General features: G+C 36.7%; 1 protein-coding gene across 6 annotated transcripts in view; it reads right to left on the bottom strand.

Annotated features, from left to right (window-relative positions):
• Positions 1 to 931: 931 nt before the first annotated feature.
• The window catches only part of DIP2C (disco interacting protein 2 homolog C), a 593,021-nt gene continuing 569,349 nt past the window's right edge, over positions 932 to 24,603 (bottom strand). For all 6 annotated transcript variants that reach the window (XM_052001629.1, XM_052001630.1, XM_052001631.1 and 3 more), the window contains 5 exons: positions 23,189 to 23,246; positions 18,869 to 18,943; positions 15,644 to 15,818; positions 12,489 to 12,612; positions 932 to 4,410 (listed from right to left, as the gene is read on the bottom strand). In XM_052001629.1, the coding sequence (XP_051857589.1) occupies positions 4,158 to 4,410; positions 12,489 to 12,612; positions 15,644 to 15,818; positions 18,869 to 18,943; positions 23,189 to 23,246 (685 nt within the window). In that variant the 3' untranslated portion in view covers positions 932 to 4,157. The remainder of the gene's footprint in view (positions 4,411 to 12,488; positions 12,613 to 15,643; positions 15,819 to 18,868; positions 18,944 to 23,188; positions 23,247 to 24,603) is intronic.

Genomic DNA, 24,603 nt, shown 5'->3' with positions numbered 1-24,603 from the left:
CTTTGCATATTTTCAGGAAAAAATCCATAAGATTAATAGGTATGTTCCATTTTATTTAAAAGGATGGGAGAGAGAAAACAAAAACATTTGTTGCCATGCTAAGATGTTCAAAGCAACAAGTGTCTACTGTAGGATGTAAAATTTGTTTAAAGTGTGAGAAGCAGCCTACCATGGGAGATGATGTGCTGGATTTGGGAGTGGAGAAAATTTAGTTTCAAATTATAACTCTGACACTCAATAATTGTGTGATACCTGGTTATAGAGTAGGTGCTTAATAAATGCTTATTGACTGAGTCTTCATTTCTCCATTTGTAAAACGGAAGTAACAATAGTACCTTATTTATAGGATTGTTGAAGAGTATCTCTCAAGTGTGGTACTTCATGTACCGTGTTTTGCAAACATCAAAGTGCTATGTAAATGTCACTATTATAATTATTATGATCTTCTCTAAGTCAGTTAATAAACATTTGTTAAGACGTCTATTATGTGCTAGGTATCGTGCTAAGTGCTGGAGAGACATAAAAAGGCAAAAGCATTTCTGCACCCGACAGAAATCAAAGTCTAATGGGGAAGACATCATGCAAACAATTATGCAGAAGCAAGCTATCTACAGGACACATTTGAGGCAATAAATAGAGGGAAGACATTACAAAGAAGGGAGAATGGGAAAGACTTTTGGTAGAAGATGGAGTTTTAGCTGGGGATTTACTTGGAGGAAGTCAGGGGAGCCAGGAGGTAAAAAAATAGAGAGGGGGAACATTCCATGCATTGGGGGACAGTCAATGAAAATGTACTATCACTTAGGCAATTAGTTGGATAAATGACACAAGATGTAATCCAGTAAGGAGATGAAATCCTTGTGCTTTAAAGAGAGCTCAACTGCTTCGTAGTATATTTATTTGTCCCCCAGGGGAACCCATTAAGAAACTATTTTCAGAGCAACAAAAATAAAAGCTTTTATTTGTTCATTTGAATATAAAACAGGCGTTATCACAGATGTACAAAGCGTACTGGTGGTTTAACATACAAGAAGGTTTGCTGTCCTTTGCACATAAAAACTTTGTTTGAAACTGTGATTGGCTGAGTATATGAACTGCTCTAACCAGTCACCACACTCTATGAAATAACGCTGCTAACATTCAACTGATAAAAGGGACAGTCTCCCCTTGGGTAAAGTGTCAAGCAGGATTAAATATCTATATATATATATATATACTTATTTATATATATAGATATATATATAAAATAAACAAGCACCATGAGGAATCTGCTCCTGTTTGATTAGGTGTGTGTGTGTGTGTGTGTGTGTGTGTGTGTGTGTGTGAATGTTCATTGTGTACCCTCTTTTTGTGCAAATTGATTACATGGTTTTGTCTGACTTCAAAAGCACAAGGTCACAAGACAAACATTTTATACATTCTCATGAATGGTTTATCTACAATACAGTTCCTAATACAGAACAATCCTTCTTTATTGCTGAATCTGGTGGTACCAAAGGGTTGCCTTCCATTTTGCTTTGCACTATGTTGCTCCAAATTCAGTCCTTTATCCCTTTTTAAGAAGAAAACTCAACATCACAGATGGACAGGTTGTAGAAGAGATCCATTATTAACTCCTTTCCCCACTGCATTGCAGCACATGTCTCTCCCCTCTCCCTCCTCCATGAATGTAGAATTGATTTGGAAAAGGCTAAAGTGACCTTGGAAGTGATGGCTAACTTTGGCCAAAGGGACTGAGGTTGGAATTACACAAGTTGCCTCCCCACTCCCCACTGGACAGTTATCTTTTGCAATTGATCAAAATCATATTTGAAACTTAGAGCCAACTTTCCCTCAGGACAAGGAGATCGTGTGTATACAATTTGTTTCTTATTTCCTTTTTCTTGATATGATTTTTTTTTACCCCTTAGACAATACAGGACCTCATGTTACATAATTCTCAGATTCTATGTTTGGAGCATATGTTTAGAAATATTAACACAGCAATGAAGTCCAAAGTGGTGATCTAAAAAGCAAATGTCTTGTGGACCTGGGAGGATACACTGTACATGCAGACAAAAATGTGCCTTTAAAAAATACTCAAAACAAGCTGCCTTGGATTTTGGAAGTCAAACAAAACTTTCTTTTAGCAAAGGGCCCACTACTGAATGTATACTGCAAAGCCAACATAGACATTGCCTAAAAGTATCATTAAAAAAAAGGACCTAAATTTTTCCCAGCAACAATCTCAGTCATGCATATCCAGTAACAAGAGAGCTATCACAGGAGCCTATTTGGGACAATTATAAAATAAATCAGTCTTGGGTGGCTGCTGATAGACTCACTTGGTCAGACACAGACAGGCCGTCTTGATTTAGAAATGTACTAATGAGCTCTGAAAATTAAAAAAAAAAAGGGAGGGAATTGGGAGGGATGAAGGGAAGAGAGGAGAGATGAGAATGGAAATAGGACCTGAAGATCTATTTATCTATGGGTAGTTAAATGAAGGCAGCTGTGAAGCATGCTTTTGTACTCTTCCCTATCACTGGCCTCTGGTACAGGCTACCAGGGTAGCTCAGCTCCATGAAGAACTCCGGGGTCTAAAAGACCCCAGAGAAGAGAAACTCACTAGCTCGGTTACAGGCAGGAGGAGAGAAGACCATTTTATCTAATTCCATTCCCTAGAGTTGTCTTGGAGAATGTGCCTACCCACTACAATGGCCATTGGAGGGAGAAATGAGACCAACTTGGTGCAAGTGACCATGTAAAACCATTCCTTATCATATCACAACGATAACAGCAATGAAAAAAAAAATAAACACACCAACAAAAATGATGGGGAAAACTTGTGCAACAAATTCTTGCAGCTAGGAAACAGTGCTATTTGCCAACCTGCCTTCCTAAAGTCTAACAAGTGTAAGCACATGCCAGCACAAATATAGTTATTGTTACCTCTGTGGCAAAGAAAAAAAATATTTTAGTGCATGTTTAGCCTTAAATTCATTCACCATCTTCGAGATGGCAATAATTTCACTTGCTGGTATCTGGTATCTAGAAGAAACTTTTGAGACAGGGTTACTTGGCAATCCAGGATTGCTTTCATCAGAGAAAGTTTGTGTGAGTTAACACTCAATTATCTACATTAGAGTGGGGGGAGGGGGACAGGGACACCATGCAAGTGACAAGTTCTGCATTTTAAACTTTAAAATCTTTTTTGTCCTTAGTGAATTTATATTTCATATATATATATTTGATGTGATACTATCCACGCAAGATAATACAACACTTTTTTTATATTAGCAAACATTACAAGACTTTAATATTCTTGAATGTTTTTTCTTTTATACTTCTAAAGAGATCAAAATAAATTAAACGTTTTGTACATAATTACATATGAAGAAGTTAACTTATTTTATCTTTTTAGTTTAGTACAAAGATATCTGCAAGATAATTGCCGAAATACACCTTATTTATAATTTCTTCTTTCTATGCTAACATCAAAGGCCATTTGTTAGCCTTTGTCCTTCGGCACATTTCTGACAAAGAAAGCTGCTAAATTCTAATTGGAAGGTGCTATTTGGAAAGTTTTCGTACCTCAACACGTTTTCCTAAAACAATGGGATCTAAAGATGGCTTCAATTAGTAACAGATCCACGTTGGTAAGATTGATGACACATTAAAACAGTGAAAACAATTCTTTGTCACACTATGTAAAATTGTTTAAAAGAACCCATTCAGAGGGCAGATTTTTAAAAAAATTGCTACTTCAGCTCAACATAAAGTACAAAGCCACATTTACGCAGAAAGCACTTATCCAGTAAGCCAAAAAAAAGAAAAAAGAAAAATAGAAAAGAAAAAAAGTTTTAAAATGGACTTTTCCAACAAACCAAAGGCAGTAATCCCAAAGTCCTTCTGAGCTAAAAATTTAGTGGTAAAGGAAACACATTTCACATTTTATTCCCTGGCCAATTGTGACTGCTTTGAAAAGTCATCATTATTATCATCATCATTATCATCATCATCAATCATCATCATCATCATCATCATCATCATCATCACAATAACAGAAACAGTTCCAATCTGATGAGCATCACCCTCGCTTCTCTGCACATTTTTAGTGGACACTGAGAAAAATGTATACATCTCTAGTAAAGTCCATGGAAGCCAAAGGGAGAAGACTACATGTTGTAGGCCACGTAAATTGGGTCTAGCTGGTCTGCCAAAAATCCATCTCGTAGGTGCATACGCTGCTTCTCTCCACGGGAGTTGATAGGAATTACACCAATGTCCACCACTACTACCACGCCTACAATCAAGTAATGTTCCTCTAGAACCACATTCGTGACTAAGGGAACAAGGTCCAAGGCTTCTTGTTCTGATCCATCCAGCTCAACCACGACGACCAATAAGTTTGTCCAAGTAAACACGGCACTAGGAGGAGAGAAGACAAATCGTTAGCATGGTAGACAGGGTAGAGTTAAAAAAAAAAATCTCTAATAATAAATATATGCCTAAATGTAATTAGATATGTATATATAAATAGATAATAAGATAACTTATTTTTTTCACCACTGTCATTTCCTGTTATACCACTCCCACCTTTCCCCATTGAACCATCCCTAATAACAAAATAAAGTTAAATACAACCAACAGAGAGACCACATCTGATAGCATTTATGACATTTCTTGCCCCCCACTCCATGCTTCTAAAAGGAAGAAAATATGCTTCATCATCTGTTCTCCCAGACTAAGATTAGGTACTGTAATTAATCCAAGTTCAGCTATTTTTTAGTGTTCTTTTAAATTATAGGATGGTAGTAACATTTTTCTTTTCGCTCTGTACTTTTTACTTGCCAATTCATGTCTTCTTGTGTTTCTAAAAATTCCTCATATTTTAAAATGTTCTTATCATAGAATTAACATTTCATTTACATTCATGTGCCATAGTTTGTTCAATCATTCATTTCTCCAATCCAGGAACACCCACTTTTCTTGTTGTTTTTGCTACAAGAAGAAAGGCTGTTTTGACTTCCTTCTGTCTTTGACTTCCTTAGTGAGTATAGTTGCCAGTATTCAGGTTATTGGGTCAAAGAGTAAGAAGTGTTTAGCAATTTTATTTTATTTTTTTGACATAAATCAAAGGTAATTTACACTAGCAACAGGGAAGATGATCAAGAAAGATATTACATGGTACTCAAGGTAACTTTTAAAGGAAATAAGACTTGCCAAAATGAGCCAAACTGGTTATATGACCAAAAACATAAAATTCAATATTCAGGTTGGTGGCTTTCTGTAGCCATAAGTTTGTGAGCCTCCTTGCCACAATGAGGCATTAGAACAGGGTTTTTTAAAATAGGCAATATTAATAATAAGGCCCTGGATTTAAGTAGCATTTACATAACAGTTTAGTGTGACACTAGCTGCACACAGCTAATTTTCTGGGATCAAGTTAAAAGCATTTTGTTCTGTTTTGAAATGAATTCTCAGATTAAATCTATTTCTATAAGACTTCTTAGTCTATTGTCCATGACTCCAACGAGTCTAGATAGATTTCTAAGGAGCTATCAATTTAAATGCGAAAAAAAATATTTTTATTTTATTGTCTGTGTATGTGTGTATATATAGTTAACATTTATGTAGTGATTATTTTTCATTTTAATTTTTTTCTTTATTTTTCAAAACATACGCATGGACAGTTCTTCCACATTAGCCCTTGAAAAACCTTGTGCTCCATATCCCCCCTTTCCCCACTCCTTCCCCTAGATGGCAAGTAGTTCAATGTATGTTAAACATGGTAGAAACAACATAAATCCAATATGTGCACATTTATATTTATATAATTATTGTGCCACACAAGAAAAATCAAATCAAGCCAGTAAAAAAAAAAAGAGAAGCAAAATAAAATGCAAGCAAACAACATATGTAGTGATTTTATGTTAGAAATTGTTCAGTAATGTCTGACTCTTCATGATCTCACTGAGATTTTCTTGGCCAAGATACTGGAGTGCCTTGCCATTACCTTTTCCATCTCATTTTACATTGGAGGAAACTGAGGTAAACAGGTTAGGTGACTTGTCTGGGATTACCCTGCTAGTGATTTTCTGAGGCAGGATTTGAACTTGGGTTTTTTCAACTCCAGGTCTAGTATTCTAGTGTTCATTATAACACCTAGTTGTTTGAGTTCCTTTATAATTCTAGGTATTTTATGAATTTCAAAATATTATTATTATGAGAAGAGACCCATGGACTTCAATGGACTGCTAAAAGGGACTTTGACCTGCGCAAAGCTTAAAAACTTCTGCTACAGAGCAATTTTACAAAACATTTTCATAATGATATCTCACTTGAGTGTCATAGAAATCTGGTGAAATAAATATCACAAGCACTGTAATTACCACTTTGTAGAAAAAGGGATTTGAAAGAGATCACTGGCTTGTGCAGGGATCCATAAATTTTAAGGGTCAGAGCCAAGTCTCTTGTGATTATGTGTTCAGCATATCACCCCTCACTGGAGGTCTTCAATGGCAGGATAACAACTTATCAGGGAGGCTCTACAGGGGGTTCCTGCTCAGACAAAAATGACAACTGAGAGCCCTTCCAACAGCCATGACAACAATAAAGGTCCAAAATGGAGGAGCAGTTCAGAGGAATCCTATAAAACCTGAATTCACTTGGATCTTGGCCATCTGAGTTGAAAAAAAAGCTGACTAGGTCTATGTTTCCTTTCCAAATGAGATCATCCTGCTAAGTGCAGCTTGAAAAAAATCAAATTACCAAACCCTGAAATGTACAAATTTATAATGTGCAGTATTAATTATCTTCTAAACTTAGTCATAAAAATCTGCTCCAGGTTAGCACTTTGCTGACTTAGTTTTAAAGAAGATGGAAATTATTCTGCATTTTAATGTGGGAAAAATCTCTGGTTAAGCAACATTCTTTAAAGTATGACTCCAAAAGGAGGGTCACCAGACAAAAGGGTCTTCTAATTCTTTATCATTACAACTAAAAAGTTAGCCGACTGCACAAAATTTGCCAGAAAATGAGTACACAAAAAGTATTAATTAACTTTAGGAATAAAAGAATCACAAATATCCATGTGATAGAGGTGTAGTGTGGTGTAATGGGATCAATAACTGGCTCATGAATCAAGATTAAATTGGGTTCAAGAAAACACAGCCATATTGGCTGTGTGATCCTGGACTCATTGCTTACATTCTCTGTGCTCTGGGAAATCCCAAGACTCTTAACTTGTAGAGAGGATGTTGAATAATATAAATTGAGGGATTTTCTTTTCTTAGGAAGTTCTGTTTACCAATGAAACATCACCCAGGCTCTACTAACTTAGAAAGAAACTATTCCTTAAGAGCAGAAATAACTATCAAAATAATTGTATATGTATACATACATATACATATATTGTATTTAACATATACCTTTAAGATATTTAAAATGTATAGGTCTGCCTGCCATCTAGGGGAGAGAGTGGGGGGAAGGAGGGGAAAAGTTGAAAAAGAGGGTTTTGCAAGGGTCAATGCTGAAAAATTACCCATGCATATGTTTTGTAAATAAAGAGCTTTAATAAAAAGATCAAAAAGCACCTTTAAAACATTCCTCACCTCCCAAGATTGTTAGCTGATGTGAGGGCCAAGTGAGATACCAAGTAAAATATACTGCAAACCTTCAATCTCTACATAAAACCTAGCTCTCCTCCTTAGTTATCATTATTAAACTGAAGCAGTAATGGGACCTGGCTGTTGGGGTGAAGCTATTAGGATTTTTTTCAGAGTTAATGTATTCCTCATGGAATTACTGTCTCTAAAAAGACATAGTTTTATTCAAAGTTCACATAGGTAGGAGATGGATGGGAAATACAGACAGAGCTTTTTCAGTGGCAGATGATGGCCCTTACTCAATGATCAGCTACCTGATACTCATAGGGTAACCAAGTGTACAACAAATCAACAAGCATTTAGTTAGTACCTACTATATGGCTGGTGCTATGGGAAGTTCCAAGAACACAAAGAAAAAAGCCAACAGTTCTCTCTATGAACTGTATTCTAAGTAAGTGACAAAACCCCTGTGTGTGTGGGGGAAATAATAGCAGCTGAGAGGTAGAGTGAGGATGCTGTGTGGATCTTAAAGGCCTCATTTCTAAAAGAGAGAAGGAACACACATTCTATTAATCTGTTTATTGACTATTTGACAGTCTTAAAGAAGACCAGGTATTCATTTATAACTGTGCTTTTCACAAAGCATAGGTTTGTTTCTTGGCCACATCTTCACAGGCAAAGGAAAAAGGGAAACTGAAAAAATACAAATTAAAAAAAAATTTGGCTGTTGATGAAAAAAAGGATTTGATTGCTTGGATTCATTCCCTGGTTTATTTTACAAAACCCTGAGGCCTTCTCTGTCTTCCCCACTCAGTATAAAAACCTTCCATTTACACGATATGTATGTTGTATGGACATAGTTTTTTTTTTTTTTTTAATGTTGTCTCCTCACCTCCCCCAGTAGCTTAAACTCTTTGATGATGGGGATCAAGTATCCCCAACACTTTGCATTAAGAGCAACTCCTAGTAAGTGTTTTTAATATCCATTAATGTTAATACATAATATTGTTGACTAATTGATAATATATTGAAGTTGCCTGCTCAGAGGTGAGCTGAGTATGTCTGGATTGTTCTAAATTTCTCAACTCAGTCATTAATTGAAAAGGATGTTGTTGCTCATCCTTTGTTTTTGAAGAGGATCAAAGATATCAATCACAAGGGTGATGTCCTGACATGTGCATACTTTTTGACCTCAGAGACAAAGGCAAGAAGAGGTTAGGGTTCTATTTTCTGGAGTTTTCCTAATTATTGAAAAGGGACGGGGGGGAAATGAGTTTTTCTCTTTTTCTATTCCCTAAGGGCCTCAGATTTATTCTGAAAGAGATTAGGTTCTGGAACCTTAAATTCTGAAGTAGGTACTCTTCCAAAGATGAAGCCCTGTAGGGTCAGTGGACACTCTACCAGTAACAATCAGTTGTTTCTAGAACTAACATTAAAAACCATGGGATAGAGTTTCATAACATGGCTGTAGGGACACCATATCCCAGACAAGCAGAACTTCATGGAGAAACCTGGATGCAGTTTTAAAAAGTAGGCAGAAATCCATGAAACAAGATAGTAAATTCAAATTGAAAATGTGTTCTTAGAAACAGGAAAAAGAAAAAAATGACTTGACTGACCCTCAATTTTTTTTTAAACTAGAAAACCTGAATGTGGGAGGGAAGAAAAGGGGAAAGAAGAGGAGGAAAGAAAAGAAAAAAGGGAGGGAAAGAGAAAAAAAGGGAAGGGGAAGGGAAAGAAGTGGAGGGGAGGAGAGGAGAAGGGAGGAACATTTTGATTATTAAAGGAATTTTATTTCGGGGTTTTCATTTTAAGTTGAGTGGGCTTACAGAGTTTACTCTGAAAACACCAGCTACTGTGCTCTGCCAAGCATGTACTCAGTGACAGAACTGTGAGGAACACAAGCCCACCCACTGCAAATCTATGAGGCTCAAAAGAAACAGTTAGTTCTCCTTGATGTCAATCTCCTCAAGAGTAAAAAAATGACTTGGGAAAGATGTCAAATTCTTCCCATTAGGTTTCTCCCCTTACGCTCATGCTGGCTACAATGGGGTACCTGTGCTGTAGAGGTCAAGCTTATTAAATTCCTCTCCCAGGTGACAGGTTTGGTGTCCCTGGGCAAACATTCCTGCTCTTGCCAATCACTCAAGCATTTAGTAGGAGTTTGCTCCATGGCAGACATGGTATTAAGCACTAAGGATAACCAAAAAAAGGCAAAAACATGGTCCTTGATCTTAAGGGACTCATATTCTAAGGGGGAATTACAACAAGCAAAATCTGGGCCCGTACGAGTAATCTCCAGAGGAGGTGGAAGGCACCTTCAGAAATACAGCAATGTTAGATTTTTGTGCTCTTGCAGAAGTGGAATTTTTAACTGAAACCTGAAGGAATCCAGGGAGTTAGGAGACAAAGGAAGGAGGGAGAGGCTTTCAGACAAGAGGGACAACCAGTGGAAATATATCTAGAGTCCTTTTGTTGGGGAAAGAGCAAAGAAGTCATTTGTCACTGGATTGCACCATACATGATGGAGAGTACTGGAACAGGAGAACAAGGCAAGGTTAGGAAAGACTTTAAAAAACAAACAGAGGATTTTATATTTGATCCTGGAGCTAATGCCAAAAAATCTAGAGGAGAAGGGAAGGGGAGAAAGAAGGAGGAAGTCCCTAATTAAATTGAATCCCTGTTCAATCATCAGATTCTAATATTATGTCCCTGGGCTGGAAAAGTTAGCTGCAGGGGGAAATCTGCCAAACTTGGCTGACTTCACTCCTAACTAACCCTTTATATACTACTTAATCACATGGGTGAGAATGCAGTACAGATGCAAATATCTGAAAAGCAGTTGCTCAGTCATCCAACATGGCGCTTATTATTTATGAAGTGCCACTAGCATACAAGGCACTTTGCAACAACTAGAGATAGACCAAAGCTCCAAACCTTCAGGGAGGGAAAATATTGAAAGTATTTAACTGGGCCAAGGCTCCATCATGAACTTGTAACTTGTTAAGCTGCTTTACTGCACAGGGAATAACAAGGAACTTCTGAAATAAGTATTTGGTTTTTGAGGGGCATAAGAGGATCTTGGTCAAATTCGTGTAAGCCTTCCTCCAGCAAAACTTTGACATTATTCTCCCCCATTTAACATTTTCCCACATAGTTCATACATTTATTTTAAAAGACCCCAGGTGACAGCTCATAATTTTTAAAAATTCCCTGTATCATGTTTTCCTGAAGCCAAAAACTTCCCTCCAAAACCTAACAAAATTTGGCCTCCTGGAAAACATTACCAAGAAGTTTTCACTGCAATAAAAGTAAAATTAGTTCCAGGTAAAGCATGATATATTAACTTTGAGCTGAGAATACTATTTTATTGCTAAGTATTAACCCCAAGAAAAATGAAGCTTTACACTTGAAGGCCCAGCAATACTTCCTCAGCCTTTCTATCAAGGCTCATTTCCACCAATGTTTTACAATGGCAGAGTACTTTTGATGCAGCCATTTGGAAAACTATTCATAATCACTAATGATTAGAGAAAAGGCAATGAAAACAACTCTGAGGGATCACCTTATATTCAAATTGATAGAGATGATAAAGGGTAAAAAATTCAATATCTGTGGGATGTTCAGATAATAAACATGCTAAGTCATGGAGGGGGGAAACTATGAATTTGTACAACAATTATGGAAAACAATTGGAAATCATTAAAGGGATGTTACTAAATTGTTAATACCCTTTGATCCAGAGGTCCCACTATTGCATCAATGCTCCAATTGACCAATGTGAGAGAATTCTGATGTATCAAAATATTAATAATGGTGATATTTGTAATAGCAAAGTGTTGAAAACAAACTAGAAGCCTTATATAAATTGTGGTATGAGAAAGTCATGAAATTCAAGGTGTCTCAAAAGTTTGTAATAACTTATAACTGCTTTAAGTCTTTTGGGTCCCTGTGCTGATTACTGAATAAAGAAACTAAAACCAAAAAACTACATCTACCATGATGAAAATGAAGAGAACTTAAAAAAAAAAAAAACAGCTTTAGTTTAATACAATGGATAGGGTTGGCTCCAATTGATTAAAAGAAAATTGCCCAAAGTAAATAATAAAAATGAAAAATGGCATACACTGTTAGTTGAATAATTCACCATTGGGTGGTTTTCCTTAACTTTTGTTTCTTTAATAGAGTCTGTGCTTTCTTTGGTATGGGAAAACTAAAGAAATTTGGTGAAGAAATGCTAACCATTTGGAAAGAACTCTCATCCATCAAGGCAGATCACCTGCTTCTACAATAATTTATAGCCTCACAGAGCCGCCTGGGGGAAAACTGAGGGATTAAATGATTTACCTAGGATTATACAGCCTGTAGGAGTCAGAAACTGGACAGGAATCCAGGCCTTCCTGATTCCTGAGCTCTACACTACACTGTCCCTTTAGAACTCGTGCCATAGTGCTGACTTCTGATGGATCCAAACTGAAATCACTGCTCTGTCCTTACCCAACCCCAATCTAATAGGTTTTTTTTTTCTGAGAAGATAAATAGAGGGCTTGTTTCTCGGGAATAATACCAACTGGCATCTCTATAGTGGCTTGAGGGTTTGTAATTTCTCATCTGCTCATCCTAACAATCCTGTGAAGTTGGTACTGTCCTTTTAGTGGTAGTGATCCTCATTTTATATTTGAGGATACTGAGATGCAAGAGTTTCATTTGCCCAAGATTACACATTGTTTTTGAGTGCCTGTGGCAGGACTGGAATCTGGTGCTCTCCTCTCTCTCCAAGCGACGAATGGTCTATCATGCAGCAGCATTCTACCATGTTGGGGGCAAGAGTGGGGAGAGAAATGTTTTCACCGTAGTTCATAAGAATGCAAGCTTCAGGCAACCTGGCTTGTAACTTACCATTCTGTGACACTTTTATGGGCTCTGATCACTGATGTCTCAATATCGATTGGATGATACCTCATTCCTCTTAACTCCATAGCTTCATCTAGGGCACCCACAACATAGAGGGCATCATGGCGCTCTATTTTATGAACCAGAAGGAGAAAGAAAGTAGATATGTAAGCCATCAGGATTACACAATTCAATTTGCTTCTTTTTTGTTTATTTTTTCACTTTATTTTGAACTTATAGAATAAAACAAACATTTCTATAACATAATTTAATGTTTATTATATAGTAATAATATAATATTGCTAAGCATATAGAATGATAATAATATATATAGTATATAGTACATATATATTGTATAATATAGTAATAATAATATAATACAATATAACATAGCTATAATATAGTATAACAAAAAAGAATGAAACTGCAAATCTACTATGCAAAACTTGCTCTTCCTTTTAAATAGACAACAGAATTATCATGTAAATTCTCCTCTCATGGCCACTATTAGACACAAATATGTAAAATTATTCTATACTATACTATTTATCAGTTCTTTCTCTAGATGCAGATAGCATCTTTTTCATATGAACTTTATAATTTATTAAGTAAAATATTTAAAAATCAAATCTTTGTTGATTCTATACCTGATTGGAAGTGTTATTTTATTTAATAAAAAGAAAACAACCTCCAGTTGGGATTTCTAATAGGAGAGGTCTTTGCCAGAGCACAGAAAACCAACAAGAATGATAAAAGAAGCAGCAGATTTGAAAGGATCATAGATTCAGAACAGAAAGGACCCTTTGGGGTCAAGGCAGCTATACTTTTCATTTTATGTGAGGAACAGGAGGACCAGAGAGATGTGACCTGCTCAAGGTCACCCAGCTAATCAATGGCAGAATGAGGATTTGAAAGCTGGGTCCCCTGATTCCAAATCTATCACTCTCTGCTATGAAGTCTTTTCACTGAAAATGCTTAGAATTTGTCAGGCTTTATACTAACTTTACTATTTCCCTCATAACTCTCCACTCCTAATAAAGCTTTCAAAGAACAACAAAACTTTGTTTTAATTTTTTAATTAAAATTTAATTTGAAGGGGCAGCTAGGTGGTGCAGGAGGTAGAGCACCAGCCCTGAAGTCAGGAGGACCTCAGTTCAAATCTGATCTCAGACACTTTAACATTTCCTAGTTGTGTGACCCTGGACAAGTCACTTAACCCAAATTGCCTCAGACCCAAAAAAAAAAAAATTTAACTTTAATTTAAAATGTTCATTATTTATTTATTTGTTATCTCTAAATCAGCTGAGAATAAATCCTTAAGTATCTCCTAAGTTGAATGGAATCTAGCCACAATATGATATCAATATGGTAGATTACCAGAATGGAAGTCAGGAGACTTGGCTCTTTGTCTTAAGCCTGTCAGTAACCACATTTGTGACTTTAAGTGAGGAAATATATCTTTGATCTTTCAAGTGGTAAATGAAGACCTCCATTTGAAAAATGACCAACTTCTAATTAAAGTGGAAGAGATCAGAATATGATGTCTATTAAGTGCCAGCTACTGGGCTAAGCTTTTAAAAACATTATCTCATTTGATCCTTATAATAACCCTGGGAAGAAGATGCTTTTATGATCCTTTTTTATAGTTGAAGCAATTGAGGCAAACAGAAATCAAGTGATTTGTAAGGGGTCCCACAGTTAGTATCTGAAGCTGAATTTAAACTGAGGTATTTCTGACTTCAGACTCAGGATTCTACCCATTGTACCATCAGCATCCTGTAGGAAAACAATTTCCCTGGGTTCATAAATGATTATAAGAATAGAAGACATCAGACATATATGGTTAATTAATATCTCTCTGCATTCCCGTGGAGGTGTGATGGAGCCCTGGCATTCTTTGGATCTTATGGTAAAGAAGTCTAAAACATAGGCTTAGTGACCCGGGATTGGGGAACTGTGTTGAAGAGGCCATCCAAGGCCGAGTAAATATGCAGTTTCTCTTCTCTGTTTATATTTGTAAATTTGATTTTCTGCAGGAATCCCAAATAACTTGTTGAAACCTAAACAGTTTATATATCTCCAGGACGCCAAATGTAATCTGTTGCTTGAATCATTTAAGTGGGTTCATTCGGCTCCCGTTAAATTTTTAATAACATTAATGTCCTACTGTCAGGAAAGGAAGCTAACCACTTTCTCCTAAAAGAGATTAAAAAAAAAAATCCAAGTATTACAACTGTCTCAACAGGTTGAGTGATCTGAGTATTAAGGAGACATGTGGATAGTTCTATGCTTCAGCTCATTTACAAGGCAGAATGGCTCTCTATCTGGTGATTTGTCTTGCAAAAGTGATCCCTTCCGCTCTCAAAATCACATTTCCCATCTTTCCTGGGAAAAAAAATGAAACTGGGCAAACAGCTCTGGTAGGGATAATTCCACCCACGAGGGGGCAGTAGGACACCCTCCCTTAAGCCATGGCTGGAGAACAGTATCCTACATCCAGGAGCATCAGCTTGGAGGAAGATGGTCAGGTTAAGGCTAGGCCGGTGGACATTTTCCCCAGGCGAAGATGACGATCTGAATTACCCCGAGGAAGCAGCAGGGCCAAACAGGACCATAGCTGTTGTCCTGTGGGAACTTCAGGGCCAGTTTCTATTTTGAGCCTACATCTTGGGGGAGGTTGGGAAACGGATCCAAAGTTTGCAGGAGGAACACATCCAATAGGAGCCTTTTTAATACTGCATTCTGAAACATTCAAGTTCTTAAACAGACATGAACCCTCATTAGTTTTAAATAGAGTCTCCTTCTTGCAAACGGGCCTGAGGTTTACCCCAAGAGTTGTACTGAATAACAATGGGGAGCTTCTAAGTGGTCATGAAATTCTTGACAACAAGAATCTTCACGTTTTGCAGATTTGGATATTTTCTGGTGATTTCTCAGAGGTCTTTTGCATTCTGTTCATCAAAGGGGAAAATGGGTATTTAGTCCTTGATGTGCTCTTCTTTTGTGGGGAGTTGGGTGGGAATCCCAACCAGTTCAAAGGAAGGTGGGAAAAGTAGGAATCTGACATACCTGGGAACTCATTAAAGGGACAGCCATTAGGGAATCTGTCTGTTTTGTTCTGAGGAAGCTATCTGAACTCGACTCGGAATGAAAATGCTCACCTCCATTGGCATCTGTAAGCTCAGTTCTCCTCAGGAATCCCAAATAGCCTGTTCGAGCCCAAATAGTCTGTGTGTCTCCAAAGCTTAATCTTGAATTAAAGTGATCTGACTGAAGGGATTCATCTCCATAAATAGTAAAGTAGCCACTGGCATTGTGAGCGCTGTGAACCCAGATCTGTTTATGCAAAACACAACAAAACAAATTGACCAGAGTTTTATTCAACTGACCCAGAGAAGTTATTTTTGAAAATTGTTTACTATTTTAAAGATTCTAAATAAATGTTTATTTGGACTGAGAAAGTCTGATTCATTCATCTCATTCTAGACTTTGGAGGATATTCTAATACCTAAAGCTTTCTGCATTAATGGTATTGCTCATCTTATTGGCCAAACTCTTCCCAAAGGTTTCTCCCTATAAGAGTTTAAGAAAATACAACCAGACCAAAGTAATCAGAGACACCTTAATGTAATTGCTAATTTTGTTTTTTCAAAGTGGGATTTTTCACTCCATTTAGATCCCTTACATAATAAACTTTTGTAGTACTCATAGTTGACAGAATCATTTTCCAAGTAGAAACCATTTTTTGATGTAGAATTCTGAGTTATGGGTAATCTCAAGGAGTATAAATACTCAATGTATTTAATAGACCATCCTACTCCTATCACTGTAACATTTTATACCCATGTTTCTCAGTACGGTGATATCTGAAAGGGATAGGCTGAGGACTAGGGAAGCATTCCCAATCTTCCGATAGGGCCAAGAGGAATCCTGAGCCATTGCTTCCAGAGGGTCTCTTAGGATAATGGAAGGAAAGGTGACTAGGGACTTCCTGTTTATCCCATTGTCACTTTTAAGGGGATCTTATTATCCTTTTTTTTGGGGGGACACATGCAAAGTTATTAACTCTCCCTTAATTACCTCCTTAAGGCAAGGGATATCCTTTCAACATATAGTTAGCTTGATGCCTGCCGCATAGAGGGTACTTAATACATGCTGGTTGATTGATATCGGGTTATTCCCAAGGTGAGCTCCAGAACCTCAGAATCAAGCCCAGCTACAATAAAGTGGACACACTAACTTGCCTCTTTAATAAAGAATCTGTGTCTACTCTGTAAGTTGGGAAGGAGATCAGAGCTAGAATAGACTTGAGAGGTCATCTTTTTTAAGACCCTCATTTTACAGATGAGGAAATAAGACTGAGGATGAAGTAATTTGTCCCCAGAATCATAGTCAGCAAGTTTCCAAGACAGGATTGAAATCCATCTTTTCCAAATTCCAAGCTGGGTGCTGCTCTCTATTTCATCATTCTGCTTCTCAAAATAGAAACTATGCCAAAATTTTCTGGCTCCTGGCACTGACTGCACACTTATACCTCCAAATTCCAAGCAGTGGTCAGGTACAACACTGTGGTAACTCATGGAAGGCAATGAAATTTAACTAAGCATTTTAAAGACTTTCTCATCACTTGTAGTCAAATACATTTGCAATTCAATAAATCCTATAAGGATCTTCATGTGTGAATAAGGAATAGAGCCAATGGAAGCCCCTTCAGGAAAAGGAGTTTAGGAAATCATATCTGATCACGAACTAAAGGGTTATTACAAGGAAAAAACAAGTAAAGTAAGATGTTCAGGATTTACCTTTTCCTAATGCAGAATGTTAGAGGGGATGAGGGAAAACTGGGACACTGATACATTGCTGGTGGAATTGTGAATACATCCAGCCACTCTGGAGAGCAATTTGGAACTACGCTCAGCTCAAAAAGTTATTAAACTGTGCATACCCTTTGATCCAGCAGTGCTACTACTGGGTTTATATTTCAAAGAGATCTTAAAGAAGGGAAAGGGACATGTTTGTACAAGAATGTTTGTGGCAGGTCTCTTTATAGTGGCCAGAAACTGGAAACTGAGTGGATGCCCATCAGTTGGAGAATGGCTGAATACATTGTGGTATATGAATGTTATGGAATATTATTATTCTGTAAGAAATGACCAGCAGGATGATTTCAGAAAGGCCTGGAGAGACTTACATGAACTGATGCTAAGTGAAATGAGCAGGACCAGGAGATCGTTATATATGTCAACAACAATACTATACGATGATCAATTCTGATGGACGTGGCCTTCTTCAACAATGTGATGGAGCAAATCAGTTCCAACAGAACAGTAATGAATTGAACCAGATACACCCAGGGAAAGAACTGTGGGAGATTTCTAAGAACCACTACATAGAATTCCCAATCCCTCTATTTTTGTCTGCCTGCATTTTTTATTTCCTTCACAGGCTAGTTGTACACTATTTCAAAGTTCAAATTTTTTTGTACAGCAAAATAACTGTTTGGACATGTATACATATACTGTATTTAACTTAAACTTTAACATATTTAACATGTATTGGTCAACCTGCCATCTTGGGGAGGAGGCGGGGGAAAGGAGGGGAAAAGCTGGAACAAAAGATTTTGCAACTATCAATGCTGAAAAATTACCCATGCATATATCTTGTAAATAAAAAGCTATAATAATAAAAAAGATTTACCTTTTCCATGTCTACTTTCCCCAAATAAATTATAAATAGCAGATATAATCCTCCAGTATAAACTGCAAATGTTAAAGGACATTTATTTTATGACCCAAAATAAAAACTGTGTCATTCGCATCCTAGTTAATATACCAGCCATCATTTTCTAAGTAATAAATAGTGTCTCAATTCTAAGTTGCAGAATCCTTATTTTTCAGTTATCTTTTTATACAGCAAGGGCAGCAGATATATGGGAATCAAGAGGGAGAACAACATGTCCAGGGAGATGAGGAATAAAGAGATTCTCACACATACATATACCTAGTTCCTCTGCAATATTATAGCCAAGTGTGTGTTTAAATCATTACTGAATCCTATAAAAAATCTCATGCACTTCCTTAAGGAATTGACGTTTTGTTATTCTGAGGAAGAGATGTAACTGTGTTTCAGACTTCCATGTAGCTTAACAGATTCTTCTGATCAGATTCTGATCAAATCAGACTTTGTAGTTCATTTCCCAAACTCCATTTCCTTTGGGAGCTATTTGTTGGTTCAGTCACTTATTCATTCATGAGGTTCCAATTAGAGATCAAATGCCTGTGTGAAAAGGTACTCCCTAGTTTCAAGGAGAATAGAATATGTGTGTCTGAAGAGGAAAATTTGGTCTGAGAGGGACAGCCTTCCAAAAGCCAACTTCTATTACTTACCTCCCCAAGATGAGAGTCTCCCAAGGGTCCTTTTGTTTCTGGATTTGCAATTATGATACGGACTCCAGGAAGAATCTATTGAGAGAGAAGAAAAATCCAATTGATGGGAAGGAGGAAAAGGAGAGAAAGGGGGAGGGAGAGGAAAGAAAGGCAGGCGGGGGAAATAAGCAAATAGGTAAAGGATACAAACAGACATCATATCAAGAAAACATATTCTTATACTGATGCTAGATGTTCTTAGAACTAATTTTTTTTCTTGTGAGGCAATTGGGGTTAAGTGATTTGCCCAGAGTCACACAGTTAGGAAGCGTTAAGTGTCTCAGGCCAAATTTGAACTCAGGTCCTCCTGACTTCAGGGCTGGTGCTTTATCCACTGAGCTACCTAGCTGCCCCTAGATCTATCCTTTTAAAGGATCATTTCCTTTCTTTTGGAAGTCAATGAGCCTGAGTGCAGAACTATGCAATACATTTCTCCAAATATATAAGAAATGCATTATTTTAAAAATATACTCTTAAATATTCCAATTGCAGTAAATGAATAAATAGGTAACCCTCATCTTAAATGATCTCAGTACACAAAATTCCAAACTGATAATCAAGAAATCAGTAATGATAATAATTGCACATCTTTCTGTATAGTTTATAGTTTGCAAATCATTTTCATCAACTCTGAGAAGTCAGCAGGATAAACATCATTATTCCCATTTAACAGATGAGGAAACAGATTCAAGGGGTGGAAATGACTTCTTTATAGTTATGAAAGAATAATTATTAGTTCCAGGATCCTAAGCTTTCAGACTTCCCATTTTGTGTTCTTTTCATTATTCCATGCTGCTCATTCATTTTATGTAACTGCAGGTCTTAAAAGATCATTTTCAGACTAAAACCCATTATGCCAGGTTCTCTGCTCGATTCTTGAGTGTATTTGGACAAGCATACATGTATCCACTTAACCTGTGTGGACCTCAGCTGCCTCATCTGTAAAATAATTGAGCTGCATTAAGTGATCACAAAGATTTCCCTAGCTATCTATATACACTATAATCCTTTGCTCAGGTGATGAGATTTGCAGGTGAAAGCTGCTTCTACAATATGTGTTAAAGAAATGGCAGTGGTCAAAGTCTGAAAGCTAAGATATCCCAGGTACGTGCTCAGGAGAGAATTTTTTTTTAAATTACTGAAGAAGAAACCAACTTCAGCTTTACACTATAAGTCTTCCCTCCAAGGTGAGCACTGATTTCTTATTTGTCAAATCCAATGGTTTCCTCTCAGTCCTCATTCTTGTCCTTTCTGCAGCCCGTGCTACTATTGATCACTCTCTTTTCCTAGATTCTCTGTTCTCTAAGCTTTAGGGATACCATGCACAGGATTCTGTGCTGGGCCCTCTTCTCTTCTTCGTCTACATGACTTCTCTTGGTGATCTCATCAGCTTTATACTCTCCTAATGGGTTTATAATGACTATTTCTATGCTGATGATTCTCATCTATCCTGCCCCAGTCTTTCTGCTGATCTACAACTTTGCATCTCCATCCAACTAGTTATTTAGTAGCCATCTTAAACTTAACATGTCTGAAATAGAACTTGTTCTATTTCCCCCTAAATATTCTCCTCCTTCTCTCTTACTGGCAACACCATCCTCCAACCTAGAACCCAGAAGTCATTTCCCCAACTCATCACTTACTTTCACCTCTTATAATTAATCTGCTGTCAAGGTCTTTCAATTTCACCTTTGTCACACCTGGATTATTCCACTAGGCTACTGCTGAGTCTGTCTGCCTCCAATCCATCCTCCATTTAGCAACTAAATTGATTTTCCTAAAGTGCATGTGACCCCATACCCCAAACTCAATAAATTCCCGAGGTTTCTTGTTGCCTCTAGGAGCAAATACAAAATGCTTTGTTTGGCATCCAGAGTCCTTTATAAACTAACCCCCTCTTATGTTTCCAGTTTTTTATACCTCATTTCCTGAAATGTATTCTTGGATATAGTGACATTGACCTCCTGGCTGTTCTAAAAACAACTTACTCCCTCTCTTAGCAATGGGCTTTTTCTTTGGCTCCATGTATGAAATGTTCTTTCCTCTACTCTGACTACTGACCTCCTTGCTTTCTTTAAGTCCCAAAAAAAGTCCTGTCTTTACTGGATGCTCTTCCCAACCTTTCTTAATTCTACTGCTTTCTCTCAGTCAGTTATTTCTTATTTATCCTATATGGAGAGTATTTACTTATTTGCATGTTGTTTTTCTCCTTAGATTGTGGACTCTTCAGAAGCAGGGACTGTCTTTTGCCTCTTTTGTATTTTGAAAACTTAACACAGTGTCTGGCAAATAATAGGTGCTTAATGAATATTGATTGATTGATTGGCAGGAGTATTTATGAAGTAGGGACAATATTCCCATTAGAGTTAGCACTTGTATTTACTAGGCCCTAACATATTCTGAAGTTGATCACCTCCAACCCGAAGTATTCTTTAAATCATTCATTTGATACTATATGATCTTTTCTGTACATTTCTCATGCTTCAACTGATGTCATAATTATTTGTGTACCTATCTCAGAACAAAGGATCCATGGATATGTTTTTATTAAAAAAATCACAATTATTTCAACATATTTTTGTAATTACTATATAATTTATTTTATGCATTTAAAAACACTATTTGGAGAAGAGATTCATAGGCTTCCCAGACTGACAAAGAGTACATGATACCAAAAAAAAAAAAAAAAAAAAGGTTAAGAACCTCCACCTTTGAAGAAGTGGGTTGAACTTGGAGTCAGGAAAATCTGAGTTCAAGAGTAGCCTCAGGCATTTCTTAGCTGTATGATTTCTGGCAACTCACTTAACCTCTTTCTGCTTCAGACACCTTAATTATAAAATGATAATCATGATAATGTCTATCTCACAGGGTTATTATGAAGATTAAATGAGAGAAGATATGTAAAACATCTCACATATTTAATGTAATGTTAGTTATTATTTCTCCTCCTAGAAAATTCCTTGAACAGACTATTATTTTTCTTCCTTTTATGCTTCTTCAACATATACCCCAGTGTCATGCACATAATATTAATAGTAATAGTAATAATAGCATTAAACCATCAAATAATTTATTTATACATACATATAATATACATATGTAAATATATATATATATATACACACATATATAAACACACACATATATACACATATATATGTATATGAAATCTCTTTTAGAACTCGTAACAACCCTATAGATAAAGGTATATTATTCCCATTTTACAGATGAGAAAGTTATCAGAGGTTAAATGGCTTGCCCCTTGTCACAAATAGGATTTTACAATATCAAAATCATAAATTTAAAGTGAGAGAGTTAAGAGATTATTTGATTCAAACTCCATTTTGCAGATGACAAAATGGAATATCAGAGAAATTAATTGACTCATTCAGGGTCACACAAAGAATAAGTGGCCCCACCAAGAACTTTTACTCCAAGTCTGGCACTCTCTCTGCCACCTCCAGGACTTAACATTTATTGATTACACAGTGCAAGAATGGCTACCTGTTTGCCTTCACATGTGTTACTTCATTGGATCTTTACAAACACATTTTGAGGTAGACCTGTTATTATCCACATTTTTTCAGATGAGGAAACAGACTTGAGCAAGTCAAAGGATTTGCCTAAAGCTACATAGCATAGAGGTAAGATTTAAAGGCAGCTCTTCTCAAACCTAGGTCTGCTGTTCTATCCATCAACTAGCTGCATTCTCGCTTTCCCCTTGCCTTTTCATCAAGTGGTCTACTTGGTTGATCAGGGAATTTTTTCTAATACAGAGCTGCTTCCTAATCAACTTTGTGGGAAAGCATACTTAAAACAAGAGATGCTGGTGCATAACACTGTTGATTAGAAAATCAAATGATGTGACATTTCAGAGAAAGAAAGCAATAGTTCAGTATGCAATATGCCATGGTTCTGATAATTCAAAGTAAAAGGACAGAGACAGGGGAGAAGACCTTTTGGTACAGAACACAGAACTTTCTGGAATAGTTCCCATTGATAGAAGTCTGAGATGAGGGGACCAGAACAAATCACTCTACCCTTAATTAGATGTTCAAGGTTCAGTCTCCAGTGAACAAGTAGTATTTTGCACTGCTGCAGTCAGTATGGCAAGAGGAAAGAACCTCAAAGGGCTGCAATAATGGTAATTCTCCTAATCATCAATTATCATTGTTATTATTAAAATAATTTCATTGTTATAGTTTCAACCTATAAAATTATTCAGTTTTCAGTGCTACACCCCCTAACTTGCAAGATGCTATGTCTTCTTTTAATACTTACTTTTCCTGATTCCATAAGCGGCAAACTGTGGGGAGATCCTCTTTCTACTAGACGAACTCTGTAAACACAGAAACAACAGATATATATTAATATTTTCCCCTTTACTTTTACAAAATTGCCATCCTACTTACACCCAGGTTGTGTTCCCAATAGGTTTTCTCAGGGCAAACAAACAACAAATGAGATTAAGAAGAAAAAGAAGGTGTTCTCTTGTGTACTTTGTGTACTTTGGCTACATGTAGGCAGAGAAGAAATAGAGTTTTACTGTAACTGAAAGTAGCAAAATAATAATGATATGATATTATATAATATATAACAATAATATAATAGCAAATTAATAATAATAATAATAAATTCGGAAGTGCCAAATCGACTATAGGATTTCTGGGTCCTGTTTTGTGGTATGGAGTTCAGGTACATCTTTTTGTCTGCATGTGCATAATACAGATAGTAATAAAGTATTCAGAGTAAGAAAGATTCAGTTCATTAACATCATAGACCTTAACTTCACAACAATGTGAAGAAAGAAAAAGGAAGAAAGGAAGGAAGGAAGGAAGGAAGGAAGGAAGGAAGGAAGGAAGGAAGGAAGGAAGGAAGGAAGGAAGGAAAGAAGGAAGGAAGGAAGGAAGGAAGGAAGGAAAGGAAGGAAAGAAGGAAGGAAAGAAGGAAGGAAGGAAGAGAAAGAGAAATAGAGAGAAAAAGAGAGAAAGAAAAAGAGAGAGAGAGAAAGAGAGAAGGAAAGAAAGGGAGGGAGGGAGAAAGGAAAGAAAGGGAGGGAAGGAGGAAAGAGAAAGAAAAGAAGGAGGAGAACCCATAATTATCATCGTGAAGAAGATAATTCATCATTATGGCTAATATTTATATAACAAGCCTTTGTTGTTCTGGGAAGTGGGGTGCTGGTAAATATTTAACATCTGTCTCTCTAAAAAGAAAAATTATACAAAAGACAAACCAAGCATTATTGACTTTTTCTCCTTGCTTTTCTTACAAACAAAACAATAAATCAAGTCCTAATATATAGCACTTGCAGATTTTCTAAGTATGAAAAGGATAACATGTGCAAGCTGGTTCTAGCTGAATCTAGCTCACCCCTGGCTACAGATAAAACAAACGTTGTCTAAGGTACTGAAGTAGCAAAAGGTCAGCTCCTTCACAGGTTGAAAATTTCCTTAAAATAGAATCTTGCAATTCAGACAGTGAGTGGATACTCCAGGCATCAAAGAGTCAACCATCCTTATCATTGTTAACATTGTAATCACAGTCAACTTTGTTAACTTTTCTCTCTCATAATTGTTGCTGCTGGCAACATTATAATATTGTTCATTTGGGGAGTATCAAAATAAAAGGAGAGAAAAGTAGTTTAGTAAATAGGGAACCAGGAAGTTATGGGTTTGAATTTTGTTCAGACTTAGTAG

This window comes from Antechinus flavipes, chromosome 5 (genome assembly GCF_016432865.1).
Source record: "Antechinus flavipes isolate AdamAnt ecotype Samford, QLD, Australia chromosome 5, AdamAnt_v2, whole genome shotgun sequence".
NCBI classification, from domain to species: domain Eukaryota; kingdom Metazoa; phylum Chordata; class Mammalia; order Dasyuromorphia; family Dasyuridae; genus Antechinus; species Antechinus flavipes.
This window is presented reverse-complemented; position numbering and strand designations above follow the sequence as displayed.